The 13,474-nt window shown below is 46.8% G+C and overlaps 1 protein-coding gene across 4 annotated transcripts; it reads left to right on the top strand.

Moving 5' to 3' along the window:
* The first annotated feature begins 6,187 nt into the window (after positions 1-6,187).
* Positions 6,188-9,848, top strand: RBM3 (RNA binding motif protein 3). Of its 4 annotated transcripts, none has more exons than XM_066356949.1 (7): positions 6,188-6,289; positions 6,921-7,040; positions 7,413-7,519; positions 8,161-8,266; positions 8,364-8,457; positions 8,867-8,945; positions 9,263-9,848. In XM_066356949.1, exons 2-6 carry the CDS (start codon positions 6,938-6,940, stop codon positions 8,922-8,924), a joined length of 468 nt encoding a protein of 155 aa, XP_066213046.1. In that variant the 5' UTR covers positions 6,188-6,289; positions 6,921-6,937; the 3' UTR covers positions 8,925-8,945; positions 9,263-9,848. The 4 variants fall into 4 exon arrangements, with proteins under 4 accessions (XP_066213046.1, XP_066213045.1, XP_066213044.1 ...); XM_066356948.1 differs by having other exon boundaries at positions 8,867-8,949; XM_066356947.1 differs by having other exon boundaries at positions 8,864-8,945.
* The last annotated feature ends 3,626 nt before the right edge of the window (positions 9,849-13,474 follow it).

Here is a 13,474-nt window from a genome sequence, read left to right as displayed (position 1 = left end):
AGATGGATCCCGGTCAGGCGCATGCGGGAGTCTGTCTGACTGCCTCCCCGTTTCCAACTTCAGAAAGAAAAAAAAAAAGAAATTAAGTATGTACATCCCCTATAGCCCAGCTATTCTCTGAGTATACATCCTAAAGAAATTTTTTTTTAATTTTTTCTTATTTTTATTTATTCATTTTAGAGAGGAGAGGGAGAGACAGAGAGAGACAGAGAGAGAAGGGGGGGAGGAGCTGGAAGCATCAACTCCCATATGTGCCTTGACCAGGCAAGCCCAGGGTTTTGAACCGGCGACCTCAGCATTTCCAGGTCGACGCTTTATCCACTGCGCCACCACAGGTCAGGCCCATCCTAAAGAAATTTTTGCCCTGGCCAGGTAGCTCAGTTGGTTGGAGCATCATCCCGATACACCAAGGTTCAACACCTGGTCAGGGCACATACCAAAATCAACCAATGAATGCATAAATAAGTGGAACAATAAGTTGACCTTTCTCTCTCTCCCTTCCTCTCTCTCTCAAATCAACTAAAAAAGTTTTTAGCCTGACCGGGCGGTGACGCAGTGGATAGAGCGTTGGTCTGGGATGCGGAAGACCCAGGTTCGAGACCTCAAGGTCGCCAGCTTGAGCAATGGCTCATCTGGTTTGAGCAAAAAGCTCACTAGCTTGAGCCCAAGGTCACTGGCTCGAGCAAGGGGTTACTCGGTCTGCTGGAGGCCCATGGTCAAGGCACATATGAGAAAGCAATCAATGAACAATTAAGGTGTTGCAACACGCAATGAAAAACTAATAATTGATGCTTCTCATCTCTCTCCGTTCCTGTCTGTCTGTCCCTGTCTATCCCTCTCTCTGACTCTCTCTCTGTCTCTTTAAAATAAATAAATAAATAAATAAACAAAAAAAATTTTTTAAAGAAATTTTCACACTGGCCCATAAAAAAGCATTTACAAGACATGATTTATTGAAATGGGGTGTGGGAGACAGCCCAGTGTCCCTTGTTGGGAGTACCTAGGGCAGTGCTGGGATTCAAATAATGTAACAACTGGTGCTCTGCACTAAAGACCATGTTAATTATAAAAAAAGATACACCGAAAGGTAGTTTAGTGCCTGACCAGGCAGTGGTGCAGTGGATAGAGCGTCAGACTGGGATGTGGAGGACCTAAGTTTGAGACCCCCGAGGTCACCAGCTTGAGTGTGGGATCATCTGGTTTGAGCAAAGCTCACCGGCTTGGATCCAAGGTCGCTGGCTTAAGCAAGGGGTTACTTGGTCTGCTGAAGGCCCACAGTCAAGGCACATATGAGAAAGCAATCAATGAACTAAGGTGTCGCAACGAAAAACTAATGATTGATGCTTCTCATCTCTCTTTCTCTGTCTCTGTAAAAAAAAAAAAGGTAGTTTAGTATCGATATTTCATGCATTTAATGCTTAAATAAGAACAATAAAAGAGGTACACAAAACTAGATTATAAGAGTTTTAAAATATTAATGAAAAAATATTAAATACCTGACCAAAAACAATAAAACTGTTATTTAAGATATTTCAATATTGCTTCTTTTCTTAAAAAAAAAAAATATGTGTGTGTGTGTGTGTGTGTGTGTGTGTGTGTGTGTGTGTATATATATATAGCCTGACCAGGAGGTGGCGCAGTGGATAGAGCATTGGACTGGGATGTGGAAGACCCAGGTTCGAGACCCCGAGGTAGGCAGCTTGAGCGCGGGCTCATCTGGTTTGAGCAAAAGCTCACCAGCTTGGACCCAAGGTCACTGGCTCGAGGCAAGGGTTACTCGGTCTGCTGAAGGCCCGCGGTCAAGGCACATATGAGAAAGCAATCAATGAACAACTAAGGTGTTGCAACGCGCAATGAAAAACTAATGATTGATACTTCTCATCTCTCCGTTCCTGTCTGTCCCTGTATATCCCTCTCTCTGACTCTCTCTCTGTCTCTGTAAAATAATAATAATAATAATAATAATAATAAATATATATATATATTTTTAGAGAGAGAGAGAGAACGGGGGGGGGGGGGGTGCAGGAAGTATCAACTCCCATACGTGCCTTCACCAGGCAAGCTCAGGGTTTCAAACCAGCGACCTCAGTGTTGCAGGTCAACACTTTATCCACTGTGCCACCACAGGTCAGACCATATTGCTTCTTGATTGGCATCCTCATTTTCCATTTTTTTCACCTATGGACATTCACCTATGGACAGAATGAACATTACTACTAGCACTTAGAATACGCTGTTGCACAGATGAACGTTAAAAAAAAACAAGGAATGTAAATTTGTGATTTCCACTTTGGGTGGCTGCCCAGGCACCCACCTTAAAGAGAACCCTGATTACAAGTGCCATCTTCACAATTGATTTGTCAAACTCAGCAAAAAAGTAGGTATCAGTTCTGCCTAACTGGTGCAAACTAACTGAATCCCACCACTGACCTAGGGCAGGAGTCCCCAAACTATGGCCCGCGGGCCACATGCGGCCCCCTGAGGCCATTTATCCGGCCCCTGCTGCGCCTCTGATAGGGGCACCTCTTTCACTGGTGGTCAGTGAGAGGAGCACAGGATCCATCCTCATCCTGTGCTCTGGGAGTACTGTATGTGGCGGCGCCACAAGCGCAGCATGGCTCAAGTACAGTACTACTTCCGGTGACGTGGGATGCACACATCACGGCTCCGGAAGCGCGTCATATCACCTGTTATGGCTAGCAGTGACAAATATGAAACCTGACATTGACCATCTCATTAGCCAAAAGCAGGCCCATAGTTCCCATTGAAATACTGGTCAGTTTGTTGATTTAAATTTACTTGTTCTTTATTTTAAATATTGTATTTGTTCCCATTTTTTTTTACTTTAAAATAAGATATGTGCAGTGTGCGTAGGGATTTGTTCATAGTTTTTTTTATAGTCCGGCCCTCCAATGGTCTGAGGGACAGTGAACTGGCCCCCTGTGTAAAAAGTTTGGGGACCCCTGACCTAGGGTGACGGTAAAATGATACAGTGTATATACACATTGGAGTTTGTTGCAACCATTAGAAGCAACATATAGATTAGATGCACCCATAATAACACAGATGAATCTTAACATAATGCTGGTTGGGGGGCGACACACAATGACACTACTATTTACTTTATTATTTTTTAATATTTTATTATTTATTGATTTTAGAGAGAAGAGAGAGATAGAGAGAAAGGCAGGGGTGAAAAACAAGTGGGAAGCATCAACTCGCAGATGCCTCTCACATATGCCTTGACCAGGGAAGCCTAGAGTCTTGAACCAGCGACCTCAGCATTCCAGGTCAACACCTTATCCACTGCACCACCACAGGTCAGGCGATTTACTTTAAAAGGACAAACAAGCCTGACCTGTGGTGGCGCAGTGGATAAAGCATCAACCCGGAACACTGAGGTTGCCGGTTTGAAATCCTGGGCTTGCCTGGTCCAGGCACATATGAGAGTTGATGCTTCCTGCTCCTCCCCCTTCTCTCTCTCTCTCTCTCTCTCTCTCTCTCTCTCTCTCCTCTCCCTCCCTCTTTCCCCTTCTCTCTCTCCTCTCTGAAAAAAAATTGAATAAATAAAATCTTAAAATAAAATAAATAAAAGGATAGACAAAAATGAAGACTTTATACAAACTGTTGGAGGAGGAGAATGATAATTGGGTGCAGGAATAAAAAAGAATAAATAAAATGAAGGGCTTTGCATGAAACAACAATAACAAGGTATCATGAACTGTGGAATATGACCAGAGGTCAGACACTGTGAAAGGCAAACAAGTACCTTTTATTTATTTATTTATTTATTGCATGAAGCTCAGATTCTCTGAGGATTATCTAAGACCAGTATGTATGTGGACAGTATGAAATCTGTTCAAGTCCATCCTGGGCATAAGAGGTTTGAATATGACAAAAGCCAGAGAAGTTCGTTTTGAGGATGGATATGATACTGTACTAAAAAAGTTAACAAATCTAGTCTGTATTGGGGGGCTGTCCCTTAGAAAGCTGGACAAGTCCATTCAATGGATGAGAAATTTAGACTTTGAGGGCAAACTAACCCATTCCTCTTGGATGGGTAGCTCAGAAACGAAGTCTGTTAAATCTATTTATTGCAAGGTAACTCAGATACTCTGAAGGCCACACAACATTGTGGGTAGTGAGCAAAGACACACCTTTCTTTGAATAAGTCCACTGTGTTTGTCAAAGTCCTTGCTGTGGATCAAGGGCTTAGCAACCCTGAGTGACAGCAAAAATTGTTGTGTAGAAACAAGAGTGCGGCGTGAACATGGAGAAGCAAAAGAAAACAAGGAAGTATGCGACCATGAAGCGAATGCTTAGTCTCAGAGACCAGAGACTGATCGCCAAGGATCCAAGATTTGAACGATTACCTATTACCGTGCACACACAAAGGAACCTATGCAGATGACTGCTTAGTACAGAGAGTAACTCAGCCACAGTTGACCCTGACCTTAAAGGAAGAATCAGGAAGATCCCTGGCGTTCCCATCATGTACATTTCTAAACACAGGTACAACATTGAGCGGATGCCAGATGATTTATGGTGCCCCTCAATTCTAATATCCATACTTTTATTTATTTTTTTTATTTTTTATTTTTTTTGTATTTTTCTGAAGCTGGAAACGGGGAGAGACAGTCAGACAGACTCCCGCATGCGCCCGACCGGGATCCACCCGGCACGCCCACCAGGGGCGACACTCTGCCCACCAGGGGGCGATGCTCTGCCCCTCGGGGGGGGGGGGGGTCGCTCTGCCGCGACCAGAGCCACTCTAGTGCCTGGGGCAGAGGCCAAGGAGCCATCTCCAGCGCCCGGGCCATCTTTGCTCCAATGGAGCCTTGGCTGCGGGAGGGGAAGAGAGAGACAGAGAGGAAGGAGGGGGTGGGGTGGAGAAGCAAATGGGCGCTTCTCCTATGTGCCCTGGCCGGGAATCGAACCCGAGAATCGAACCCGGGTCCCTCGCACGCCAGGCCGATGCTCTACCGCTGAGCCAACCGGTCAGGGCCCTAATATCCATACTTTTAAAAGGCAAAGTTCCTCTGCTTTCCTTCAACCAGCTCTCCTTTCTCAGTGTATGAAACATGCTCCAGCCTGAGTTATTGCTCCCCTCACCCATTTGCTCTGTTATGAGCTGAGTGTGGTTAAATACACTCACTCTTTGATGTTATGTTGAAAATAATATTTTGTGTCATTTTTAAATTTGTTGCATCTTTTTATAAATGAAATGACTGCTCACAACTTTAAAAAAATTGTTGTGTAGACTGGGATTTACTTTCCTTGCGGATTGGAGCATTTTGTAGAAGGCACCTCAGGTAGTTTACGGGCAGGGAAATCAAAGACTGGCTTCAGGAGACTGTCAGATAAAAATAAGAACTGAAGTCTGTGCCTGACCAGGGAGTAGCACAGTGAATAGTGCATCCACCTGGGACACAGACGACCCAGGCTCAAAGCCACGAGGTCACTGGCTTGAGCCCAAAGTTGCCGTCTTGAGGAAAGGGTCACTAGCTCAGCTGGAGGGCCTCCCCCTCAAGGCACATATGAGAAAGCAATCAATGAACAACTAAGGTGCCATAATTACAAGTTGATACTTCTGATCTCTCTCCCTTACTGTCTGTCCCTCTCTCTAAAAAAAAAATAATAATAATTAATAAATAAATAAATAGCTAAAGTCAAATAAAGAACCATGACACGCGGCTAGATGTTGGGCACAGAGAAGAAAATGTAGAGGTCAAGATTAGACACTGATAAAATGTAGGATCTATAAGGGTGATGATGTCAGGTTAAGTAGGGGGTTAAACATCAGGTCCTTGGGGTAGAAAACACAGGGCCTTCCAGAAATACGAGGCTAGAGGACTAGAAGGTGAAGGAATCGGAGGTTATCAGAGGACGGTAATTATGTCGTCAGAGACCTAGAAAAAGACCACTGAGATAGTGAGAAAATTGTTGGAACCAATGGGGAAATGACGTCAAGGAAGTAAGGGCAGGAATGCAAAGGGATATGAGAGCGAAAAGGTTCGTGAGCACAGGATGCTTACGTCATAGTGCCCCGACCACAAAAAGCTCGCCTCGGTTCCCGGAAGCATGCTGGGGCGCTTCGCTTCCTTTGCCCTGGCGTCCGTTCCTCCTACCCCGCCCCTCGCTGGCCTCAGCCAATGAGCCCGCGCGGGGGGGGATATTCAGTGACGTGTACACTACGTACGCTTTATTAAGCGTCTTCCCGCGCGACAACCTCCTCAGTCGTTCTGCTCTTCGGTGGTAACTCTCCATCTGCCTTTTACTTAACTTACAGGTAAGCGGTTTCTGATTTAAGGAGTGGCCTCTGCTCGTCTCACTGCTGTGCGCCGCGTCGGCCTACAAGCAAAGCCTACAAGTAGGAAGAGTAGCGACCTCGGACACGTAGCCTTAGGCTTCTTCGGGGCGGGCGGGTCCCGTGCTCCGAGGTCAAACTTTTGGTTTGGTGGGAGACTGATGCGCTGTAGTAAGTACGAGGAGCTCCGGGAGCGGTTGGCGGCGTTGGTGGCGGGAGTGACCACGCGGCGGCCGAGACCCGCGGCGGGGTGGGGGGAGGAGAGGCGGGCCGGCTTTTTTCCCCACGTGACTGCCGCCATCTTGTTATGCGGGCGCAAAGTGAACGCCTGGCTGTTCTGGGCCTGCGCGGCGGCACAAAATGACGGGCGTGGTGGCAAAAGATGTGGGCATGCGCGAGGAAGCCCCAAATGGCTACCTCGCTGATCTTTCGCCGTAAATTTCGTCTTTCTGGCCTGCCTTCTTGGTTTCTCCTTAGTTACGCTTTATATTTAGTTTCTCGTGTCTATTTTCTGTTCTCCCTTTTGTCTTTATCTCTTCAACCTCTTCCTTCTTCAGTCTTTCTCCCTCCCACTTCCACTGTTCTTTCATCCTTTTCCATATCCTCCCCACAGGACTCAAATCCATTGCTATGTCTTCTGAAGAAGGGAAGCTCTTCGTTGGAGGGCTCAACTTCAACACCGATGAGCAGGCTCTGGAAGATCACTTCAGTAGCTTCGGGCCAATTTCTGAGGGTAAGACGTGGGCCAGATCCATGATGGGGGATGGTGACAGGAAGTCTGCTGCCCTTGCGTTTCAACAAACGTTGAGAGTGAAGTCAGGGCCCCAGGTCTTCATGTTTTGCTCAGGTTTTGGAAAAGGATACTTTTCTCTAAATGATTTTTTAGAGAAAGACATGCTTTGTTGATTCACTTATTTATTACTTGACTCCTGTGTGTGCCCTGACCAGGAATCGAACCCTCAACCTTGGCATATTGGGAGAACATTAGCCATCTGAGCTATCCAGCCAGGGTAGATCTGATAACTTAATGGAGGATTAGTGCATGGGGTCCGTTCTCTACCTGATATATGTCATTTTTTTCTTACCTATCTTTTTATTCCCCCAGTGGTCGTTGTCAAGGACCGGGAGACGCAGCGATCCCGGGGTTTTGGCTTCATTACCTTCACCAATCCAGAGCATGCCTCAGATGCCATGAGAGCCATGAATGGAGAGGTGAGGCCTTCTACCTGCATTAGGGGCCTTGTCCCCATCTCTACCACTTCCACCATTCTTTCTGTTTTTCCCTCTGTGTCTGCTAGGGGCAGCGCGGCCACCAAGCCCCACAGTGCCCACTCACAGGAGCGTGACTGCCTTCTGTTCTAGGGGGTGGAGGGCAGCGGCAGACAGAGCCGGGCTTCCTGGGAGGCGACGACTGGTCCTGCATGAGGCCGAGAAGCCACCCGTGGATTGTTGACCTGCCCTGGGCTTAGGTAGTAGAGTCTGCAGACTGCGGGCCTGGCCCGGAGAGGACCTCGTGAGTCTTCTGGGATGGACTCTGAAGCCTCAAACCAAGAGAGGTGTCTATCTAGCCCTAATAGTCGGGCAGCTTAGAGGAGTGGGGAGGAGGACTCACCTGAGTTCAGTCAAGATGTAAGTAGTAGCAGGGGAACACGGTGGATTCAGGTCATTTTGTGGGATTCTATAGCTCCTGATAAGGCCATTCTGGTCAAAGGAGCTTGTCCTGGAACATGGCACCCAGAACCTGGTGCCCAGTAGGAGTTTCTGGGCTCTTAGGCCCACCTGCCCTGCCCACTCTTTCCTCACCGCTTCCCTGTGTGACCACCAACCAATCCTCTTTGTGTCTCCTCACCTAGTCTCTGGATGGTCGCCAGATCCGTGTAGATCACGCAGGCAAGTCGGCCCGGGGAACCAGAGGGGGTGCCTTTGGGACCCATGGGCGTGGTCGCGGCTACTCTAGAGGTAAGTATAAGGGTAAGTTTGATCGGGGTGTGCAAGGGAGAGCCAACTGTTACTGGCCTATGTCTGGACAGTTGCAGTTTAAATCTTTCTGCCATAGGTGGTGGGGACCAGGGCTACGGGAGTGGCAGGTATGACAGTCGACCTGGAGGATATGGATACGGATATGGAAGGTCCAGAGACTATGGTGGCAGGTGGGTACTCGAGGGGTTGGGACACTCTGGTGGTCCTGCTTTTATCTCCTTAAGAGCTGGACTGCCTTAAGTATATAAGTCACTGGTGTTTGTTTTACAAGTTGTGTCAAAACTGGAAAAATATATGAGCAAAATTTGAGTTATGTGTAATGTATTAATTGTAAGATATAATTGCAGTATGTGATAACTATATTCTTTATTATACTTTGTTGGTATTAGCATTTGGTGTGATTTAGCATGCTATGTGTAAATTATAATTATGTGGTTCTATGTTTGTATGCTTAAGATACTCAGTATACATATTAAAGTTTGTAAAACGTAAAATGTGATGGGATGTGTAAAGACAGTTTGCAGTATTGTCTGTGGGTGTCTTAATACATCCTGTAACACTTGTATTTTTTCCCAGAAGCCAGGGTGGTTATGACCGCTACTCAGGAGGAAGTTACAGAGACAATTATGACAACTGAGAAGAGGCATGCACACCTAATGTAGGTGAGACGTGTATGTTGTCATTGAACAGGCCTCTGCCAACCAGCTTTCCCATGTTCCTAGCCCTTTCTTTCTGCCTGCACATACCTCACCTGGCCCACTTGACACTATTCTTAAGCCTCCCTTTCTCTCAGGTGCCTGTCAGGGCTAGTCTGCTTGGCAAGGGGCAGGGGGGGTATCTGAAAAACGTCTACCCTGTAATCTGCTGTGCATGGAGATGTGCTATCTCTGTTGTCAATCTAAGTATATATATCCTTAAACCCCAAGAGTTGTGTCAGACTGTTCCTAACATGAGAATTCTTCTTACTGTTCTCAGATACACAAGGAATAAAACTTCTGATCCAGAATTGTCCTTCCAAATGGCTGTATTTATAGAGTTTGGGAGCTGCACTGAAACATCTGTTTTAATACACCAACTTCTATTTTTGAACTGAGCTCCCAAGGTAGCTTGTTAAAGACCTTTTAGGAAGCTCCATGTATTTTTAATTTTTTTCCTCCCATTTAAAGACAATTCTGGGACATTTGTTGTCTGGTATTTTTCCAAGTTTTGAGTTTGATCTCACAGGATTGATTCTGGACACCCCCCTAAAAAAATGTTTGACCAGACTGATATTCCCCCCCAGAAATAGTGTATCTAGGGACATCTAAAAACTCATACAGAGTGTTTATTATGGTTAGGAAATTTCCAAATGCAACTAAGAAATGAAGAACAATTACTAGAGGGGTTTTTTGTTATGTTTTTTTTTACTGAAGATCACTGCCCTGATAATATAGAATTTTCTTAAAATACTTGTGATTGTCATTTTTTTTAATACTGGAAGAAAAAATATTCTGTTGTGTTTCATGTAGCGTTTAGTATGTCCTTCATGGAGCTGATTAAAAAGATAAGACCTGAAAATAAATCTATTGGTACTGCTTTTTCCTTACTCATCCAGTGTAATTTAAAAACAGGAAGATTGGGAAGGGCGGCTTTGAGCAAAGAATTTAGTTGGGGGAGCAGGGATTGCTGAAGGGTAGGGCCTCAAGTTGGGTCTGGTTTAGGTATACAGACACCTCAGGCATACTATGGGTTTATTAAGTGAAAAACTGGGAGGCAGAGAGACAGACTGCGATGTGCCCAACTGGGATCTACCCGGCAGACCTACTAGGGTGCAACACTGCCCATTTGGGGCAATGCTCCTTTGTAGCCAGAGCCATTTTAGTGCCTGAGGCAAGGCCATGGTGCCATTCTCAGTTCCCAGGGCCAACTTGGCTCCAATGGAGCCCTGGCTGCTGCTGGGGAGGAGGAAAATAGAGGGGTGGAGAAGCAGATGATCAAATATGTGTGCCCTGACCAGAATTCAAATCTGGGACATCAACATGCCGGGCAATGTTCTACCACTGAGCAACTGGCCAGGGCCAATGAGCTGTTTGACTTTAGGTGAGTCATTTAACCTGTGTACTTCAGCCTCTTGGGAATTGGACATTTTTTCTGTTGACGGTAATGGGCATACGCAACCATTGACGACAGTTGGTCAAGCCCTCAGGCCCAGGAATTCAGTGGTAAGGTGGCCTGAGCCTGGTCCTGGATTTTTTTTGTTTTTTATTTTACCTCTAGCTGTTTGTGAGGCTTCCACCTGACCAAGTAGCAACAGATTACAAGTTCCAGGACAACCTAAATGGGACATTACATTTATGTACAGATTAAGTCCTCTCAGTATATACATTGGAGCCCTCCCCAATGTCATGGTTTTGGGAAGGGAAGCCTTTGAGTGGTGACAGGTTAAATTAGGTTATAAGGGCAGGACCCTTACAATGCTATAGGCAGCTTGTTTCCCCCCTCAGCTCAGAAAAGAAAATTTCTTCCCTTGAGATAGGCTGCAGAGAAATGAGAAGCATCAACATGGTAGCTGCATCACTTTCATTGTTTCCCACACACTGGGGAGCTCAAGCCAGCTATTTTTGTGGTCAAGCTGGCAACCTCAGGTTTTAGAACCTGGGTCCTCAGTGTCCTAGGTCAACACTATTCACTGCCACCACTGGTCACAAAATAAATTTTGTTTATAAGCCACCCAGTTTATGGTACTGTTTGCCCAAAACTGACAGTGTGGGTCCCTTTATTGTGAGTGCTAGTATCGGCAGCCTGCTTCCCAGGTCGACTAGTTATTTGGGACAGGCCCCAAGGGCCCTTCTAGCCAGGTGATCCTGCCTAACCCACTGTGTAGGGCTCAGGTAAAGGCATTGTGGCTACCTTGTGAGGAGGGGCTCCTCTGCTCCCTGCAATTGGCCTGAGACAATCTCATAGTCAACTACAAAGTTCCTGCAACAAAATGGTCCCATGAATGACATCAGTCAAGACCCTAAGTAACATAGACCTCGACAGTTTGTTTGATCAACTTGCTCTGCTCTCCTGGTTTGGAAAGGTTCTTTTGTAATGCATCCCAGGGAAGCCCAACTTCTCACTGCTTATTTGTTCTAGGAAATGGGGCCTAGAAAAATCACAGTTGGCTTTCTCTGGCACCAGAATTGCTGATCAGTAGAATTCCCACACAAGACCCTGCTGGGATAGCTAGGTTGGTTAAAGGGTCCTGATACACAAAAACTACAAGTTCGATCCCCGGTCAGGGTACATACAGGAATAGACCAATGTTTTTGTTTTTTGTTTTATTTTATTTACAGGGACAGAGAGGAATAGACAGGGACAGACAGACAGGAATGGAGAGAGAGATGAGAAGCATCAATCATTAGTTTTTCGTTGCAACACCCTAGTTGTTCATCGATTGCTCTCATATATGCCTTGACTGCGGACCTTCAGCAGACCGAGTAACCCCTTGCTTGAGCCAGCGACCTTGGGTCTAAGCTGGTGAGCATTTTTATTTATTTATTTATTTTTTTTGTATTTTTCTGAAGCTGGAAACGGAGACAGACAGACTCCCGCATGCGCCCGACCGGGATCCACCCGGCACGCCCACCAGGGGACAATGCTCTGCCCATCCGGGGCTTCCCTCTGCTGAGAGCAGAGCCATTATAGCGCCTGAGGCAGAGGCCACAGAGCCATCCCCTGCGCCCCGGCCATCTTTGCTCCAATGGAGCCTTGGCTGCGGGAGGGGAAGAGAGAGACAGACAGGAAGGAGAGGGAGAGGGGTGGAGAAGCAGATGGGTGCTTCTCCTGTGTGCCCTAGCCGGGAATCGAACCCGGGACTTCCACACGCCAGGCCGACACTACCACTGAGCAAACCGGCCAGGGCTAGTTGGTGAGCATTTTTTTTTTTTGTTCAAGCCAGATGATCCCGCGCTCAAGCCGGCAACCTCGGGGGTCTCGAACCTGGGTCCTCGGCATCCCAGTCCAACGCTCTATCCACTGCACCACCACCTGGTCAGGCTTTTTTTTTTTTTTTTTTGTATTTTTCTGAAGCTGGAAACGGAGAGACAGTCAGACAGACTCCCGCATGCGCCCAACTGGGATCCACCTGGCACGCCCACCAGGGGGCCATGCTCTGCCCCTCTGGGGCGTCGCTCTGTTGTGACCAGAGCCACTCTAGCACCTGGGGCTTAGACCAAGGAGCCATCCCCAGCGCCCGGGCCATCTTTGCTCCAATGGAGCCTCGCTATGGGAGAAGAGAGAGAGAGGAAGGAGAGGGGGAGGGGTGGAGAAGCCGATGGGCGCTTCTTCTGTGTGCCCTGGCCGGGAATCGAACCCAGGACTTCTGCATGCCAGGCCGACGCTCTACCACTGAGCCAACCGGCCAGGTCCTTGTTTTTTTTTTAAGACTTCATTTTAGGAGAGATAAAGACTGTAGAAGCAAAATACAGTAACTCCCATATGTGCCTTGACCGGGCAAGCCCAGGGTTTCTAACTGGCAACTTTGTTCCAGGTCAACACCTGATCTACTGTCACTTGACCTACTGTGGCAGCACAGGTCAGGCGACATCAATGTTTCTGTGTCTCCCTTCCTCTCTAAAATCAATACATTTTTCCCAGACAAAAGTGCCTATTCTCTGCTTCAGTTACCCAGGAACTCATTAATGTGCATGTTTCCCAAGAACCCACTGAAATCAGAAACTCCCAAACACTCAAAGGTATCTTGAAAACCTGTGTCCCAAGGCCTGTGAAGACAGACCCCCCCCATACACCTGAAATTTTTTTAGTTAACTGAGGAAGAGAGGAAGGGACTGAGAAACATGGATTGTTGTTCCACCCATTCATGTATCCATTGGTTGATTTTTTAAAAATTCAGAGTCAAGAGAGAGAAGGGGGGAGGAGCAGGAAGCATCAACTCCCATATATGCCTTGACCAGGCAAACCTGGGGTTTCAAACTGGCGACCTCAGTGTTCCAGGTCGACGCTTTATCCCACTGCGCCACCACAAGGCAGGCCATTGGTTGATTCTCATATGTGTACTTACCAGGGATTGAATACTCAACCTTGGCATGTCGGGATGATGCTCTAACCAACTGAGCTACTTGGTCAGGGTTTGCAAATACTTTTCAAGATCTTATACCAAAAGCTATCACAAACATCCCACAGACCATCCCCCCACTTCAAGGT

Source organism: Saccopteryx leptura, chromosome X (genome assembly GCF_036850995.1).
Source record: "Saccopteryx leptura isolate mSacLep1 chromosome X, mSacLep1_pri_phased_curated, whole genome shotgun sequence".
In the NCBI taxonomy this organism is placed as follows: domain Eukaryota; kingdom Metazoa; phylum Chordata; class Mammalia; order Chiroptera; family Emballonuridae; genus Saccopteryx; species Saccopteryx leptura.
This window is presented reverse-complemented; position numbering and strand designations above follow the sequence as displayed.

Bases quoted from the DNA above. Each gene is read 5' to 3' on its own strand.
- RBM3 (XM_066356947.1), top strand. From the start codon at position 6,938: ATGTCTTCTGAAGAAGGGAAGCTCTTCGTTGGAGGGCTCAACTTCAAC. The intron at 7,041-7,412 runs GTAAGACGTGGG...TTATTCCCCCAG, and splicing joins CTTCGGGCCAATTTCTGAGG to TGGTCGTTGTCAAGGACCGG. The intron at 8,458-8,863 runs GTGGGTACTCGA...ATTTTTTCCCAG, and splicing joins TCCAGAGACTATGGTGGCAG to AAGCCAGGGTGGTTATGACC.